The sequence below is a fragment of the Plectrocnemia conspersa genome, unplaced genomic scaffold, assembly GCF_051122295.1.
Source record: "Plectrocnemia conspersa isolate PC_06_02 unplaced genomic scaffold, ASM5112229v1 ptg000001l, whole genome shotgun sequence".
Classification (NCBI taxonomy): Eukaryota; Metazoa; Arthropoda; class Insecta; order Trichoptera; family Polycentropodidae; genus Plectrocnemia; species Plectrocnemia conspersa.
In genome coordinates, this window is record NW_028277165.1 from 13,094,889 (window position 1) to 13,115,600 (window position 20,712).

General features: G+C 28.5%; 2 protein-coding genes across 3 annotated transcripts in view; one reads left to right on the forward strand and one right to left on the reverse strand.

Annotated features, from left to right (window-relative positions):
- The window catches only part of LKRSDH (lysine ketoglutarate reductase/saccharopine dehydrogenase), a 77,671-nt gene that overhangs the window by 51,405 nt on the left and 5,554 nt on the right, over positions 1 to 20,712 (reverse strand). For both annotated transcript variants that reach the window (XM_088190638.1, XM_088190644.1), the window contains exons 7-9: positions 19,642 to 19,720; positions 17,865 to 17,992; positions 9,473 to 9,624 (exon numbers count right to left, since the gene is read on the reverse strand). In XM_088190638.1, the coding sequence (XP_088046764.1) occupies positions 9,473 to 9,624; positions 17,865 to 17,992; positions 19,642 to 19,720 (359 nt within the window). The remainder of the gene's footprint in view (positions 1 to 9,472; positions 9,625 to 17,864; positions 17,993 to 19,641; positions 19,721 to 20,712) is intronic.
- The window catches only part of LOC148238901 (ethanolaminephosphotransferase 1), a 54,425-nt gene that overhangs the window by 20,557 nt on the left and 13,156 nt on the right, over positions 1 to 20,712 (forward strand). The gene's annotated exons all lie outside the window — the stretch shown is intronic.

Here is a 20,712-nt window from a genome sequence, read left to right on the forward strand (position 1 = left end):
TAATGTATAATCTGTTGTGATTTTATCTAACGACTTAAATATCACAACAAATATAATAATCTCAATTTAAAACACCCGTAAGAGAATCATTATTAACATCTCACCTGAATAAATAAAAAGATTAAAGCTTTTTAATGGGTAAAATTAAATATAATTACAAATATATTTAGTATAGATTTTCAATGTTTGTATAAGCGTCATTCCATTTAGAAAGGGTATATGTAACGTTATATTACAGTCAATATTAATTTTCGTACTCAACACTCCGGCTTCGGAGAAAGAGAGAGAAAAAAACCGCCCTCATTAAAAAATCATCCATAACAACGCCGGCCATATTTCGATGACGAGGGATGCTAATGACCCACCCCGTGGGCGTCGCCAGAGATCGACAGGGTGAATTGAATCGCATGCGGTGATTGATTGAACTAATAAAATATTCTTCTTCCCCTTGTCGGCGCGAGGGGACCTCCTTTGGTTTCGGAGCCCGAGACGACGATATTAATCAAAAAATATTGACGTTTATCCATTGGCATCGAATACAAAAAACGAAAGCCCGAATTCACGGCTCGTTAAACGTATCGTTGATTTATAACGAAAGCTATCTCGCGTACGCGTAATGCGAGCTATCCACGAAGGACTGATAAGTGAAGCGAGTTTTTCGCAATTGTCGATTACTCTGATGTTGTAATTAAAGACGTTTTTTCTTCATTTTGATTTGTGTATCAAAAGGCTCATAAATATATAATATTAATGTTTCAATAGTAAAAATCATTGCCTAACAATTTAAATGTCATGAGTCAAAATACTATATGAATCCCAAAAACTTTGGAAAATTGAAATTTATTTAAATATGTATAAGAAATCTGACCATCAAAAATTTACAGGTTTCTCAAATACGTCATAATATCCTTTATACATAATATTTTATTTACATATAGGTTTGCGTATAAACACACTTATATTTAAATATATGTATACACGACTTAAAAAATATATAATTACAAAAGCGCAAAAAAATATTTGCAAAAATAAAATAAATAAAAAAGTTATAGTGACGCCAATTATAGTTCACCATCTCACGGTTGATCCAGCTCCTTGTAACTATCACTGAAAACAGCATTGTGTCTGACAAGCTCGTTAAGAAACTAGATGACTTATGTAATAACAGCGTTTTCGAGCTTGTATGCCCTGAATAATAATAATTAATATATTCACAATCTGATATGAGTATAACGCATGAAATTAATAGTAAGTATCTTAAACTTCTGTTTGAAAACTATTTACTGTTATTTTAATATTTACAGACATATGTGTGAAAATATCAAGCCTCTAGAATATTTCATAAAATAAGTGGGCACTTCCTATATTTAAAAAAAGTATTTGTTACAGTAATACTTATTACAAAGGTGCATTTTAAGATTTATTGTAATAGAAAAGGCTTTAAATGACAATATTGTACCTGTTTCTAAATATGCATAAAGAAAATACTACTCCTAATTTATTGCGAGAATTTCAGTAGAGATTTTTATATTTAGAGAATGATGAGAATATGTTTAATATTTTTTATTAATAGTATTCGTTAAAGTAATACTTATTGAATGTCCATTCGCACATTACTGTGGAATCAGTTCCATTAAATTTACAGATGGAGTTATTAGACTTCCAGTTATCTTCTAAATTAAAATATATGTTTGAGACCAAAGACAAAGTGATAAATTATTGATAAATTCCCTAACTTAAAAAAACGATTAATGGCGATGAGCGCTACACCTGCAATTGGAACAACTTATGTGTGAATATTTTTTCTTAAATTAAAGATAATGGAATCTAAGAGTCGTAATAAATTGACAGATAACATTAAAAAAATACACTGTATGACGTCAAAAATACATGTTAATATTAAATATTTAAGTGGGAATTAAAAAAAATGAATTTCACATAAAAATATTACTCTGTTATAAATGTTATGTTACTGTATTATAAAGGTTTTTTTTTCTGAAATATAATTTTTTTAATATAATTTAAAAAATACATAGCATGTTTTGTGTAAATAAATATGTGTGTCCCACAGTGTATTTTTTTTTGTTTTGCCCTAGTAAACAATTTCGGTTAGACACCGCTGCCTTAAAGACACAATCGACAGTGCTTGAGAATACTTCTCTTGCACGAGCTTTCCAGCTTCTCATCGACCTTGCCAAACACAGGGATGTTCTCAACGATAGCTATTAGAAACCGGAAAAATGTATGTGGGATAGTGCTCATATATTTTATGTGTTTTAACTATTTTTATTATTATTTTTTAAATGTTTGCTTGTCCATTTTTTAATCAATAATAGTAAACTTGCTAGTTCATGATGGTGTAATTTGTAATAAAAATTTAATTTAAAAAATAAATAAATTCACAGCATTTTGATTTAAGTGACTTTTAATTTTGCACAAACGAAATAGCATTAACGTATTTTTATAACAAATATATTAATGCGTTTTAAATAGAACCTATTCAAGCGAGAGAGAAGTTAAAAAGCATATTTGTAATGTTGTGCATGTTTATTCGAATAATGATGATGGCTAGTATTTTAATTGTAACTTGAATTTCATATTCGAATTTATTTCACATTTTTTTCAGATAAACTTGTTAGAGTATCGAATAAAGATTACATTACATTTTCCGATTATTTTTTTCCCATACTAGTTTTTTGCTTACTCGAACAAACATTAAAATTGAATTAATTTCTAATAACGAGTTCTATAATTCCTGGAACTATTGTATAATATAAGAAAAGTGTAACGTATATTACAGCTGCACTAAACCATTAATCAACCAGTGATTTCCTTTCTACATTTACTAACAACTATTAGAACTTTTAATATTATGGAAGTATTTTATCAACAAATTTCACCACCACTAATAAAAATAAATATTAAACAAACATTTTTAAAACTGAAATAGGGGCAATATAATAGTTTTTTACAATATAGAAAAAGTAACAGTTTTTATATTATATACATACATACATATTTAAATTGACTATTGTATTTTTTTATGATGGGAAATTTTATATATTTTTACAAATACATAATTATCATATTTCAGTCTCTTTTTCTGTATACATAAAACTTTATAAAAACTGTTTTAATAGAAATTTCAATCACTGCTATAATAAAACAAATTGTATGTTAATTCATTACATTGTCCAAAAATACACTAGAGAGCAAACACAAACATATTGTGTAATAGAGTTTCTAAATCACACAATATAACACAAAGTTTAAACACAGACCACTAATAACCTTATAAAATGAAACTATGTATTTATTTACGGTGCGTATTCAACGTTAATAAAATACGTACATAGTGAGTACATACATGCGTGTATATATATTAAGCCCCAAGAACTAAGCAACTAGATACATAAAAAGCACCTCTGGTTTGTATTTAAGGAGTCAAAGTACATTCTGGTTTGTAAAATACCATTAAGCGAATTAAGCATCGTGACTATTAAATAAAATTACCACAACGCTAATTTTCAACGTTTTTATCTAGAAACATAATTGTGTGTTAAAGCTAGCAGCTTTACATGATTTTATGTTTCTTAAATATATGCTAGTTAACGAAAAATTTAAGCGTAGAATCTCATTAACTGTTTCGGTAATTAATAAAACTATCGAGTGTATATATAATATTTTTTATGTCGTCCAATAGAAACCAAGTTATTCACTGTAACATACAATAGTTTACATTATGCCAGGTTCTAAACTACCTTTTTTCTAAAGCAATGTATTTATAGCACATGGTTTTACCATGGTGGCCTAGTATCTAGTACAACGCGCCGGCATAAATTACTTTATTGCAATAAAATAATTTTGCGCTTGTTATCATTTGATCTTTAAAGTTACTTCTTTCATTTTTTTATGGTGCTATGTGAAAAAAAAGTAAATTAGCACACTCGTAAAATATCTGAAACTGTAATGAAAAGCTTTTGAGTACCTTCATATTGCAAAAAAAACTTATCAAATCAATAAATATTAGTAAAATTAATGCCTAAGATTCTTTGAAATATATTACTCAAATAGAAACATACAATCAAACCAAAAAATATATTCTTATAAAATATATTCTTTATAAAATCAAATCTGTAATTTATCACAATAAAGTCGTTTACGAGACGTGTAAAAAAGCTTTATGTGGGTTCTATTTTAAAGCGCATCTTTTAAAGATCGACCCTCTCCGCCGTTTAAAGGGCAAAAATCTCAATTTGCGATTTTCCAGCTTCGCCCACCGAATCTCGCGTCCCTTTTTTATTCGCCCAAACACGACACTGCTTCGACTATAGATGGATATTGCCTTAAAAAATCCCTTTACGGTTCACATTCGAACCTTCGCCTCTCGACGGACTCCGCTTATAAAAATTCATATCAGCATTGAATAATATATTAGAAGGACAACCGACGGTACAAACGGGCGCGAAATTTATACAATCTCCGCAAAAGCCTCTTATTTTTCGTTGTTTACTATGAAAAATAACATTTTTATCATATAATCGAATCGAAAGCCCTTCGCCCCTATAAAAACCGACATTCGTATATAATATTTGCAAATATGCACGGCGCAAAATCCATGCAAATATTTCCTTTCTCGCGGGCTTATAAACTGATATTACGGAAACACTCAAATAGATCCGAACCAATATGCGGAAAATGGTGTCGTGTTTTAGACAAAGCTTTTTATATTATTTTTTCCGTCTACCTTCATACTCTCAGTAGGGGTGCCCAAGGCGCTCTTTTATATCTTCCTCAGACCGGCCTTCAATATGTGAGAAAAAATCCTTACTCACATCATAGAAAAAATGTATATTTGCGACAACGATCGGTTCAAAAGATTTCCGGTACAAAATACTACATACATTCGCTTGAACACGTGTATATAAATATAATATTTTATTTCTAAAATTAAAATGAAAAATATGTAAATCAGTCTAAACAATTTATTTTTGACGAACTGTATTTATACAATTAGTTTTTTTTATTAATAAAACATACAAATCGCACACATGATGCGAACATAGAAAGGATGGAAAAGACTCTAGTGATTTGGATAGAGGATAATAACTGAAAAGGATTGCCTATAAACAGCTCTACTGTACAACAAAAAAAAGAACAGTTTTAAATCACATTATGATCGATCAAGACAATCAACCATCACTAAGTCAACACACCAAATTTTTAATGAAGGTGGGATTGCTTGAGAAATTTAAAAAGCGAATTATTTACACAACATCAAAATGAAATGTGAAAGAAGATCAGATGACGTTAAAGCTGCAGAAGAATATTCTCCAAAACTAGCTAAAATAATAAGTCTTATTCTCCTGAACAGATTTTTAATGCTGATAAAACGGGTCTCCTTTGGAATAAATGGTGAGAAGAACTTTTGTGTCCAAGACTAAAAATACGGCGAGCAGATTTAAAACAGCTAAAGATCTAATCACGTTATTGTTATGTATAATAGTAACGCGTCAGATGACTAACTTATGAAGCTTATATTGATAAACCGTATACTTAATCAAGGATTAAATAAAAATAGACTCTCAGTTCAATCATGGATGAAAGTAGTATTATTTATTAAAACTGGTTTTATCAACACATCGTTTCTGAAGCTGAAATCTACACGAGAGAAAATAATCCTGAATTCAAAATTTTGCCACTGATTGAAAATCACCAGAACACTCCTATAATATTGAACGTCTGAATATTCGCGATCATCTTAATATTATTCACTTTAAATGCATACTGGAAATCAATATATCTTGCAATAGTTTCGAGTAATAATAATATTGAATCAAGAGAATCTATAAACTGGGAAATTTTTAACATCACATGTTGAATATGAGATAAGGGATTGGAGGATTTCAAAATCAACTAAATTGATAAATTGCTAGAAGAACATAAATTAACTGAAGAATATTTGGATGATATAGCTTCATTAGTTTCAAATGACATCCAGAGCAACAATTTCTACGATTAGTGTAAAAACAATAAAAGATGAAAAGCAAATCGCATAAAATATGCAAATGTGTTTCCTAAATAATGACCCAGGTATGGATCGTGGTTTTTAATTTCAACGAGAAATTAAACAATGCTTAACCAGATACGAAGAGATTTACAAGAATCCTTAAAAAATATGAACACAGATTACTGATTTACTAATGCGGAAAAAATAAAAAAGTACAAATAAACTTTTTTATTTTTTCTAAAAAATAACCTATCCCTCTTTTTTCCCCTCTCATTTGTAGTACCGCTTTACATGGTTTCATTTTACACGGTGTTTTAACGGAACCTATTAAACGGGTTATTTGAATGGTAAATATTGTTTACATTTTTCTCAACTATTCTATTCGGCTTTATATTTGCTTTGGTATTATATGAATCACGTTCATAATCAGAAGAAACCGCTTACCAGATTAATGGTGAAAGAATTAAAAATATTTAAATCGACAGGCAACTGTACAAACAACTAACGGTGCTGGATTGCTGCTCTCTTGTTAAATAAACCAATATCGACACAAAACGAAAAGACAAAATTTTCTACAAAAAAAAATGAAAAAAATATGGCCGATTTAATTTTAGATGGTATGTGCTTTTTAAAAAGTTATTTTAAGAACAATGTGTGATAATGTACCTACTAATATGTTTTAATAAATAATATTTTTTTACAATTCTTCAAGTTATTTTATGTTTCAATCACTATTAATAATATAATTTACATACTATAAACTGGCAAAAAAATATTTTTAAATAAAAACACCTAAATTAATTTATTATTTAATCAAAAACGATATTGGGAACTTTTACTATAGACAATTATGTAATTATTAATTTTTATAAAATCATAATCTATTACATCTATTACAATTGTATATAAAAATAACGACCTTTAATAATGTAAATTTTGCTTCAATAATTCAACAATTATTTAGATTCTTAAAATATTTTCTATCGTACCCAGCTTCGATTGCGTTTTGTTTATCACTATCACTTTTAACTATCAATAAGATATTACATTATCTGATAGAACATATAGTAGATGTTTTAGATGCTCTGTTCGAAATATTACGATATAATATTGACCGAGAGAGAACAATTAATATCTAAAATGAATTGCAATTAAAATGAAGGAATGTTCTTGCGACTTACTTATTGCCATAGAAGTTTTGACACAATTTTCTATAAATATTTTTACACAAGCTTTCCTCCGCGATTTGGGAGACATAGATACCGAATGAAATGAATATTTTCGTCACAACATCCTTATTTTATCTTGCAAAAACGAAATGGTTTGATATATACAATATGTAGATATTATATAAATATAGGGTACATATTATCAAACGAGTATCGAGCTATGTTTTAACATAATTTATTCTGTTTGTTCATATCTAAGATCGACGCCCTTGATTTATGGCAACACGTTAACGCAGAGAGGGCGCATCGCCAATAAATCTTTTGTCTTCGGACAATGGAAACTCTCCACAGAAAAGAATCCCGCCATGAATTCAATCTTTTTTTATCGCTACAATTTCATCATTCACTCTCTCTCTCCTTTTCTTTCTCTAAATATGAACGAAAGCCCAAATTATAAGAGAAATATGTACATATGCCGCTCAAAAAGTTTCCGAACTTTTTAAATATCATTTCAATGTATTTATTAAGTTGTTTCTGTTCATTGATTTTAATAATAAATAAATTCGTACGAAAATTAGCTGCCCTATATTTCTAGGATGATTTTTTGTTGTGACAGATACCGCTCGCTGAAAATTCAGTAAAAAATGAATTATTGATTGAACTGAAAATATTTGCGATCAACTAGTTTCTCGACTGCGCACCTTAAACTTTTCATAAAAAAATTATGTTTGATATGGTAATTAAAATAATATATAAAAAATAGAGGATGTATGTATGTCATTTTGCAATCCAATTTCTGGAAAACCCACGTCCAATTAGTTATGGTTTAATTGCCTTTTTTTAAGAGAACAACAAACAATGTGCTAGCACAACCTAACTTATCTAAATGCTGCAAACGATGTCCTAGCACAATTTTTACAACCTAACAAAACTGCTATGAAAGTGAAGTCTAATGAGTTGTAGACAAATATTAACTTAACTTTGTTATATAAACAAAACATACTAATTATGAATTCAAAAATAAATTTATAAAAACATCCATGTCTTTTTTTCAACACAACTTTGACAAATGATCACAACTGCTGTTAAAGTGGAGTCTAACAGCAAGTCATTTTTAAAGAAAAACATTTTTTACTATTTATAAATGTACCTGAATTATTTTTGGAAATCAGGGGGGACGCCAAGATTTCTCTCCTAAAATATGGGACGCAGTATCATAAAATTTGAAAACCACTGCTTAGAGCTGTTCAATTATTTTTTTAGTTTAGCTCATAAACTCGCGTTCTGCACTCGACTTTATAGCTGGGGCTATTTTATTCGCGTGCTTTTTTTATCGGGCCTTTTGTTCTTAAGCTATTTAAAAGTTGTATCAGCGGAAGAATATGAATGAGTGAGGTATGCTCAAAAGCAACAATAGCAGCTAAATCTAAAGGAACAGGAACATTTTGAACAGTCCACATACATACTAATGCCCAAGCGTGTTTTTATCGAATCTACTCTCGTGGTGCGAGAGGTATCGATCAAAAATTTTTGCAGATTATACAACATAACGATGAATATGAAATTTCTGTAATGTAAATATTTTTTCGGTTAATTTTCAACCTTCCCTGTGACCGACGACGTTGATGGATTGCGGCACAATGATCATTAAAAAAATGAGTGGTTGTAAAAAATAAGAGAATACCGTTATTTGCCTTTTACATTTGCGGACATTTCGTCTGCTCCTTTCATCGTCGCCAAAATGAAAAGTTGTCGCATTTGCTGAAATATTATTCTTCAGGATCCTAGCCAAAAATCTATCGCATTTAACGGATCATTCATTTACGACTAAAGAGCAATGTAGAACAACTTTTAAAATTATCCCAAAGTCACTGAATCGTATTTAATAAAATGGTTTGCGTAACTTTAACGTTACATTTAAGTATTTTCTTTATATTATACTACTTCTGAATTATTTTCGAACAAATTATCATATTCTTTAACGTTATATCTATAACTATATAATTAAACTTGAATATACGTATGTCTACCTGGTAGTTTTCGATATAAATCAACCACCATTTTTAAACCATTTATTTCAAAAATTGTAAATTGAGTTATTACCAGCGCGTTCGCTAGTTTCTCAATCCCTAAACTGTTAAACTAATATTTTACTGATATTTTTTTTAGTTTGAGGAATATTATTAATAAAAAAATATACATATTGTTTAGTCTGCCCATACTATTTTTAATGCTTTATATTTTATGTACGTGTGTAGTAAGGTTCTATTGCATAAAATTTATAAAAAAATACCTGTGTGGCAAAGCAGGTGCACCCACACTCGTCGGTAGCCATGGTGTGTCGGCGGGCTTCAATAGATATTTCGCATCGGGTATCGTCAACAATTTCGGGCTATCCACAGCCCAGTAAATCCCGTTAATGATCACCGAGGCATAAGGGGCTATCTGCAACACAAAAAAATCATATTTTTATTAACATTGAAAGTGTGAGCAATGTTGCGGTTTCCATAGCGAGTCATAAATATCTCAGTGTGAATGCTATGAAAACGATTTAAAAGCATTAGGTGATATATGTGTAAAAATATACAAATATACAACAGTGAACAACAACCAAGAATAAAACAGGATATAGTTCAAATGAAATATGTAAAGAAAAATAAAAATTTTCATTTATTGAAAATATTTCGTCTGTATTTTGTGTAAAAATTGGCAACTTATTTTAAAAATGGAACAATTTAAATAAAATTTTAATTAATAAGGTTGAATATCCCTACATTCAGATAAAAAAATAAATGCTAAATGGGTTGTGAACATAGACTAATAATATCTAACGAAAACGTGGCACATAGGTTGTATCACCGGACAGTAACTGATTGCGGTAACATAACACACACATTTTTTTAAACAAATCTGACCATTATGACTTGACAGGATTTTTCAATGCGCCATCGTGGTCATTATATAAACATTTTTTTTAATAAAAAAACAGTTATTATTCATATTACTCCTAGCAAAAAGGCACTAGTATAGGAATACGTATACGACATGTACCCTCACTTGTAGATATGCGTGCTTTGTTGTACCTAACAAATTAACGACTATTCCCGCGTTTCTGTTACTCAATTTAATGATTCACCAATAGCAATATATGCCATTAATTAAAACCTAAATATTTTATTTTATTATTCAAATTTAACAATTTTATTAATAAAATATAAATAGGGTTAATTACATCTAAACATTTTCTTCTTAGAAAATGACAAAAAATTGCACTACATAGGATAAGGTGTTGTTAAGTTATTTTGCAGTATTTTACTGTATAAATTTATATTGGCTATTTTGTTTAAAAGACATTTCTAGATTAACTATCGTAATAATTGAACATTTATACCATTCGAGAACAATGGTTGCGGTTATTTGCGGTCATAATTTGCGCAAATGTGTAAATCGACCGAGCAAATTAATTACGCCCACTGTGAATGCATTTCTCGTATGCCGTGTGCGACGATCGTTACTCAAGCTTGCTTTCACACGTAAAACCAATCATGCTATGTATATATCCGCAAAAACTTACTATACACGGATTTGCTGAACGCGGTTTTTATATGAAATAAAGATTTGCTTGCCTACCTCTAGTGGCAGGCAAATCTTGTTGGGTTTATGAGTGTCAAATCGGTATTTACCAGTCACAGAGCTTTCATTGCCAGTAACCGAAACCATGTTTATATACCGAAATTCAATATAAAAACCGTTATATCGTATTTTTATAACGCTAACAAACTAAAATTCCTTTCGAAAATATTAATAACATTTCTGTTTTTACTATAACTTCTCACGATTTATTTAGTTTTTACCTAACTCATAAATAGTAAAAAGCCCTTTAATTTATTTTTATTCATATTTTAATTATATTCTAAATTTTCTAATTAAAGAATAATTGCGACAAAACTAATTTTGTATTATTTTTAAAATAATAATTCTTTAATATTCATAAAATTCATATTGTTATATTTTTCAGCTAGTCCTCAACTGAAAGAGATTTTCTTCAGAGGGCGCTAGGACTTATTCTGTGGATTTGCATGTGCATATTTCACTGTGGTTTATATTCATAAGGTCTCGGGATTTGCGCCCGGCCGGAAAACTACCATGTGCCTTTACAGGGTGCGAAAGCTCTACTACACTTTGCGGTCGAAGAAAATGCGCACATGTCCAGATGCACCGTGCATTTCTGAACGCGTTTAACGCGTCGAAGCGAAAGACCACGCCCGTTATGGCTATATTTATAGAGAAACCCCTAACAAAGGCTATGGTTAGTGTATGGCCTTGTTGCAAAAAAGATTCATTGCCACTGTGAGAATATGCGAATTAGTTCATATCTGCTAAACAGTATTTTTTAATTATTGCGTATATAAGGAGTGTTTAAAACAAGGACATTAAAATAGTAATACTATAAGCATGAATTTAATATGTTGTATTATGACAATAATTAAATGGCAAGAAAATAGCAAGAGAAAACAATAAAATTATTTTGTTATGTATTATTATATTAAACATATAATTATTACGAAATATTATATAAAAATATTGACTGTATATTGACTATTTATTTAATTTTTTAAATCAAAAACCATCGAGTAAAAACGAGTGATCTTTCAATGTCATTAACGGCATTTTCATAGAAATATTAAGTTTTATTATATATATATATATATTTTAATAATAAATTTAATAACGGAATTATTAATATGTGTATTTTTATATAATATAATGAAAAACATTACAGTGAAAATAAGAAAATATGTAATCTCGAAAAGAAACATTTCGCGACAATAATACGGCTGACGACGTGAGATTCCTTCGTAATTATTTTTTCGGAAAATTCTCCAAGCCAAGGAAAAATAAAAATTCGAGATCTTCATCAGATTAAGATCTTGGAATTTATTTACATATATACAAACAGATATTGAAAAAATATTTAAATTTAGATACATTGTATCATATATCTTATTGAAAATATATATAAAAAAAATAGAAGTAAGAATCAATTTAATGGTTACATCCTAATAAATTTTAATTGAGTTGGTGTTTGAAGTAATTTTAACACTAGTGAAGACTACTATTAAAACTAGCTAGATAAAAAAAAATATTTTCATTTACTGAGCAAACAACTAAACCTTCAATTTTATTTGATATATAGTGGCAATTTATGATTAAAATATTTAATAAATTCTCATATTTGTACTCTCTATTAGCTATTTATGGAATACAAAAATTTTATTGCATATCACTCCCTGATGTTTTATTACTAGGATTTTTTTTTAATTATATCTAGCTTTGCAAATTTGAATAATATTATACTAGCAAAATATTACAAATTTGTATAATTGTATCTACATTTTTTTACTAAAATTTCCGGTTTTAATAGAAATTCTTAAAAAATTATTTTTACTAAAGAAAGAAATTTTAGCGTATGTTTGTATGTTTCATTAAATACAACTTTTTATCATAGAAATATTAATAATAATTGATACACCGAATTTATTTTAAGTATCAAATTTATAAATACTTCGCTACTTAAACTGATATAGATATATACAAAAAAGTATTTTTTAAATCTTATTGAATAAGCAAATTCAACCTTATTAGAAAAATATGAAAGAATAAAAATAATATTTCACAGAATTATAAAGCAACATTATTTCATTATAAATATGAGAAAATTCCAGGAAATCTAAAATTAAATAACACGTCTTATAGTGCGGTCAATGTTTTATAAAAGAAAAAATGAAAGTATTTATAGGCACTAGATTACCAATTGACATTTGGTTATGCATTACAGTATTACATGTTTCAAAACACGAAAGCCTGTCATTAAACCGATCGCTTGTATGATACAGAACGGCAATCGTTTAATTATTACCAAAAGTCACTGTGCAAACCTCGAATATTCATAATTCCCGCCGCCCAGTCCGCCCCTGGGCACAATTAATGGAAACCCGTCCCGGGAAGCCATACGAAGAGATGAGTGAATGTTTCTCGCGCTCTCTCTCTCTCTCTCCCTCTCAGTATTTTTTTCTCTCTCTCTCTCTCTCTCTTCCGAAAATAAAAATATAGAATTTCTCAAAAGGACTCGGAGAGTCGCTGAACCGAGCGGGGCTTTCAATAAACCCGAATGGCGAATTTATGAGTTCATAATATGATTAACCCTTTTCTGAATGGAATGATTTTACGGGTTAATTTTGACGTTTAACATATTGCACGTTTTACTTGCTGCGTCTTTGTTTTATACAACTTTAAATATAATATATAACATAAATATACTGGCTGTCCAAATATATATATATATATATATATATATATATATATATATATATATATATATATATATATATATATATATATATATATATATATATATATATATATATATATATATATATATATATATATATATATATATATATGATTAATATTTCTAGGAGTCGGATTACTCCGCGTACTTTTTTGATTCCGTGTGGAATCATGGTCCCTACGTTTCGGCCAGATTCGCCCAGCCATCCTCAGGGGAAAATTGAGAATATGAACATCCGGTGTGGGCAAAGCCCAGCATGTGGTTGTTCAGATCTTAACATTATATATATATATATATATATATATATATATATATATATATATATATATATATATATATATAATTGTTATGCTTGCGTAAGGAACACATTGACCGTGAACAAAAAAATCGCGATTCACGTTAAAAGCGCAATAAACAAAAATGTCACTAGTCTTTACGATTTGCCTGCAAGTACGTGATGAGAATCCTAAAGATTAGCTAAAAGCATCATAACGGCCGTTTGATGCTTTTAATTCATATATACAAAATATTAAATTTTAAGTGAAATGTTGCCAAATCTCTACTTACGTAACTATTTAACAAGAAATCAAACGAAAATAAACAAATCCAATTTCAAGCCTCAAATCTTGTTGACAGTTGTGTCAAGAGTAACCGAGCAACGAACCCTTTCTCGATTAGAACAGACGTATATAAGCGCATATACTTTACTTTCCATTCGAAATTCGCTTCCGTCAGCACTTCATGAAGAACATCCTTCTGATATCATTGACTTTATTCAAACTTACACCAAAACAATTTGAGCTATGCCGATCGTAAACAAAGACTGAGACTATCGAAAAAGCAGCCGTTTCTCAATTTGGAGGTGAGATTTGGCTATGAGAATTTCACGTTATTATAATTTTTTGTGCAATAAAAATAATTTAATAATTATATAATTTTGCCTTATATAAAAGTATGCACCCTGACACTAAAATATAATATTGATTTTATTTTATTTTACTTTTTGTTAATATAATCGCTATTTTACTTTTTCATCAAATAAAAACATTGTTCATTCAATAATAAAAATATCTTTTCTTAATAATATTTTAATTATATTTTTCATATAATTACACGGTTGACTATGTAACGAGTATGCATTAAAAATTTTAATTAAACTCTATTTTATCAAAAAAAAAATTATAATTATCTTAAATTCAATCGTCTTGAAATGCGTTATTTTTTTATTTCGCATCTATAATGGCCAATTTTGACGTAGACATTTTGGTTATTATTGAAAATGAAAATGTTGAAATATTCTTGGCGTGAGCACTTCGTGTAATGAAAATAATAAATTATTTCTTCCAATATTTCGCGTGGCCCTCACCTAAAATTGAATATAATAAATACGCGCGAATTTTCGTTTGTACTTTGGGCGTAATTAAAACAATTTTCAGATATTGCCCTTGTTGAAGGGAAGACTAATTATTTATTGGTCGAAGGGTGTTGATAGGGTGAATGTTTATTTATTGTTTATGAGAAAATTTTCCACTTCGGCTGCGAATAAATTTTGTCAATTTTTATACAATATCTAATTTTTATGAGGAGTATTCCTGTGTTTTCTTACTCGAGCTCAAATTATTTATAATAATTCTTTCAAGTACGGCAAATTGCTTCATTTTTACTATTGTTATTGTATCCTAATCCGAAATAACTCCGATCTCGCTTTATTTAAACTACTCCCGAATGAAAAATATAACGAAAACTATTTTACGAGCTTAGTGACTTTTAATGATCGGTACACGGTGCTATTTTCGCTGAATACATGGTTCATCAGAATCGAAAACCAGTGGCTGTCTATCCTTTTAAACAAGAGTTGACATGATCACTGATATTTATGAACAAGTTTTGCAATTTAAAATAATGAATCAACTAACGTTTTTGTTTTATATTTGAAGTGTAATATATGAAAATGTCTTTCGACATTTCGACGAAAAATTGTTAAAATGATGTTACTATGTTTCCAAGTTTATTATAGATACACTGAAATACAGACTGACCCGATACGTGCGATGTACGTAAACACAACGTACATTAGCCGAACCGAAGCGTCCGTTAAATTGCCACTCCTCAAGAAAACATTCATAAAATGGAATAACCCTTTCGCGAAACAAAATTTTACACCCTCTTTCTAGCCAGCGTTGCCGGTGTAACATAAAGTTTCTATGAACGCGATGGTCGTAAATATTGTTCCCTCTCTATAAAAGTACTTTTGTGAGAGAAAAATAAAAATATATTGAACAAACAGCGTCTAACTAAAACGCGGCGTTCTACAATATATACCATAATATATTATACAGTGCAATATTTTATGGTAGGGCTCGACAAACTGCGGCATGCGTACCAAAGTATCGCCTACGATCTGACGATTGCTTTTCGTGAGTAACAGTACTATAGTAAAAAATTATTGCACGGAAAATGTTGCGAAAATATCAATTATCTTCGATTGCTCGCTATCAATCTCGACTATTCATACAAAAAATATCGAGTTCAAGTATAATATAACAATAAAAAAAAATAAGTGGAAATCGTAAAAATAAAGAAAGCTCGTATAGTAGATATAGTAATAAGGCAAACGTAAAAGAATGAATTACGTACTTTTGATAAAGGAAATTTACTACGCCAGAATACGTAACATATTAAATAGCCATGAGAGAAATATTTAAGGGTTGAAAATATGAGGGTTTCCGTAAATAATGTTTTAAAAATTTACATGCTTCCGAACGTATAAATTAGATACATTGTTTATAAGAATGATATCAAAAGTACTCAGTAATAAAAAATACATAGCTGATACTAAAGAGTAGGCAATACAAGATACATATTTTGAAAATGTTCATCTCATTACATTATACAATAATTTATTGGTTATCTTTAAAAACGAGCAAAGTACATTTTGAAACACTAAATGGTAAGCTAAATAGCTAACATTAAACTGTGAAAAAAAATTGTGTTTGTTTTATTTTAACATTTTTCATCTAATTAAATATATTAAAATATTTTGCAAAATAAATTTTTTCATGTCACTATTTTGCTAGTCAAAAACCATGACCACACAGCTGGTTCTTTACTTGAATATCGATAGATAGGATTTATTTTGTACCTAAGCAACATAATTAAAAACTTTTGAACGCAATGCATCACGGTTCGTGTCTCGAATCTAAGTTCGTATGTAGAAGTCAAAATGATTGATCAACATATAAAAAAGTTTGTATGTTAAGCGGTTCGTTAGTCGAAGTACCACTTTAATGAAAGGTCACTCATATCAAGGCTTAACTTATTAATGATCTAAAGTTAAAGAGTGTAATCCATTTAAAATAAGTAAAATCGGATCTCTAATGTCGATATGAATTTATATAAAGGAAATCGCTTGTGGAAATTGTAACCCGTTTGGCTACTCAAATCAAATGTCTATTAATATTAGCAAAAAGAGTATATTTATAAAATAAACATATCCTATAAAAAACTACAAATTATTTTTAAAAAATTATTGGATATAAATAAAAAAGCGCTTTATTTTTCAATCATGCTAAAAATTCTCGATAATGACCCATGTCCAGAGTGTCCAGAAACCCGAGTTGCATTTTTACCTTATTAAAATGTAATGTTTTTGAAAGTTCACAAAAGTACATAATAATTTAAAATATAACAACAATACTAAACTTGTTTTTAAAGCGTTATTTAAAATGATGTGCTTTAACTCGTTTTGTAAAAATATTTTATTAATTAAATAATACGGTGTAATTGATAATTACCTATTTAAGAATAATATTGTGTTAAACTATTTTACATATAAAATCCATTCTGTATGACTTTCTAGTTGCTCATTATATTTTATTATTTTAAAGTGATTTTAATAATCTGAAATTACCGTTACGATCAAAATATAAATAATGGAACATATTCTCAATACTAAAATTGTATGCCAATAATAGATATTTACGTGTTAAAATTAGATTTTAGTTTCAGAATATAACGATAATTTTCGTAAACACTCACGATGTGAGATAATTTCTGAAAGAATAATATTCGAAGAATTTATAAAACGTACAGACTAAAACGATCTTTATAAAAAATATGTATGATAAGATAACTTTATAAATTTCAATGATTACAAAATTTTACTTTAAAATATAACTGGTCTCAAGAATATTCTAGTTTCCTCTTGTTTCGTATAATCGCTGATAATATTTAAGCAATTTAAGAGATCGTTCTAGAAGTTTAAAAGAATCGCGAATCTCCTGTGGATTAAAAGAGCTACATAGTATGCCACTATGGAAATAGTCACTCTTACCTTTTTGCTAAACGTGGATATGTATCTTTCTGGATGTTCATCGTACTCTTGGTGGTCGTATCCGCCTCCAACTTTCCTCTCTAAATGATGGCGCCTGCGTACCTCGCAGCCGTATATTTTATTTGGGCCTATAAATAAAAAGTACACTTGTAAAATTAAACAGCAACATACCTTATATTCTTAAGATACATATAAAATATAAATAGTACAGCTGATTTCGATATATTAAATTTAAAATAAGGATCATGGCAGAAAAGCAATTTGTATGTAAGATTTTTCCTTTATTCGAAACGAGGAAGTTTGTTACGAATTCTTCGTTCGAGTTGACACAAGTTGGACACATGATGTTGAACAGCATGAGCCAAAATGCACGTGGAATGCTTTAAAATTGAATAAATGAAAAAGTTTCCACTGCACTTAAAATTGAAAATTCCTGTATAAAGAAACGGAATATTATTATAACACAATACCTTTACATATAAATGTTACTAAAGTATGACTTTGTCAAAAAAATAAAAAATAAATTAATAATAACTGTGATTTTAAACGTGCTTAAATCTTTCGAGCGAACTGCAGTGTTTTTTTCTACTGAAATTGATAAAAATAAAACAATGGAATATTATATAATTTTGAAACCCCTTATACCTACTACGTTAACCCTGAAAAATATATCTGGAAATATGCTACCATCGATTTTAAATAAATGATTTTAAAAAATACAATAACATAACGATTTCATATGCATTTAGAATTTTAATTTTAAATTTTTTGCTTAATTTATACTAAATTTAACTAAGCAAACTAATATGTATTATATAAAAATATACTAATTCCTCTTTCACTTTAACTTTTCATATTTTTCATTGTTCTTTATTTATTTTATCTTTCATAATACTATCAAAATTATTCTTGCTAATTCATCATCACTGATGTGCGTCAAAAAGATAACAAAAATAAATGTGAACATACAAAAAAAATACATGAATTCTTATAACAATTCTAATTATCAAACAATAATAATCATATATATTTTTCCAAACATTATTTTTAAATCTGTGTCACTTCACTAGAATATATAGCGACTTTATAAACATTCTGAATGTAAAAGCAATTAGATCGATAACTATTCATGGATGCGAAGCGTAGACGATATTAGTGACGCATAAACGATGATTCAATATTCTATGGAACATGTTGGAAAGCTTATAGCATTAACTCAAAATAAGTACGGAAATGTCCCTCTGTCAATATTTTCTAAAACTCAAAGATTCAAGTAGGAAAACCATGAAGTTGATAAATTAGACAATAATCGTTTGCACATCTCCGATATGAAAACTAACGGAAAAGTTAAAAATATATTTAAAACATAAAGACTGGAAGTAGGTTGCTTATTAAATTTATATTACATATGAAATTGCATAGATTCAACCCAAATTTGAATAAGACCCCAAATATAAACTTTCCTGTCTGTCACGACTTTAATACGAGCTAACATTCGTTCCACTCTCGTCCATTGTTTATAATTAATCTTGTGTTTCGTTTCGTTCGTATTCGCAAAATAAAATTTACATAAAAGGTTTCGACATAGAGCCTTCACATAACTACAGTCCTCCAAGAATTAATTTCACAAATTAAATACACACTTTTTCAGTTTAACGTTTATTGTGTAACGATGGCAACGTTATTAATACCTAAATATTTCAATAATTTGCGAAAAATTATATTATATATTTTTTATTGTAATTGCATATGATTATTAAAAGTTAAATTGACTTACTTCCATGTTCAGCTACTTTTCTCAACATTTCAGGTGGAACGTATTCATGAGGAAGTTCCTGAAAGACTTCTTGACCACCCTGTAAATATTATATAAACATTAAATTAATACATTTATACACAGTATAGCAATAGCAATATAACTCATAGCTCGTTAACAGTGGAACGACAGGTATGTAGTTAATTAATTATAATATCGTTTACTACATTAGAAATAAGGATTTTAACAAAAATATACCCGAATATATAAGTTAGTCGAAAAACCGAATAAATCTTATGATGCGTTATTGCTTTTAAAAATGATAAAAAAAACTAAAATAAAGTAATATTTTCTGGCTCACAGCTGCTGTTTAATAAAAGTTATTATGTTAGATTATCGTCTTAAGTAAATTCTACATTTAAAATAAGCAATCAAATGAAAACTTATACTTTCAATGAACGCATTTAACAAAAAATAACTGCAGAACTAGAACAAAACAAATTACCTATTTTCTTAAAATTAAAACTGAAACACAAACCAGATAGTTCCATATGACAGTTATTCGGAAAATATACTACAATAATAAATATTTACATGCAGCATCACTTTATGCCAGAACAGAAGAAATGACGAACTTATGTTCTAATAATCGTTTATTATAATATAATCCTTTATTATAAATAATGTAATAATTATAAATATTGATCTAAAAAAACGAAACATAATGAAATTAAAAACTGCATTGAAACCACAAGTAATTTTTTCCGTGGTGAAAAAAAGAAAGAATTTGCATTTGCACATTTAGGTCATTTACGTTTTCGCCTTTTGTAAATTATTTAATAAATTAAAATATTTAATATATATAATAAGAATTTGTTTATTGTTAAATATAATTGTAAACGTCACACAAAACTTATTCTCACAACTGTTTCTGACTCATAATTAACTAGATTTTAATTAGAAATATTTTTCATTATTCAGTTTATCTCTCTCTCTCTTTTATTTAACGCAGATTTCTTTAGCACATCCACATAAACAATACCTATATTTTCCATATTAAACTGTTTTGATAATATTATGAATAAAAGTACG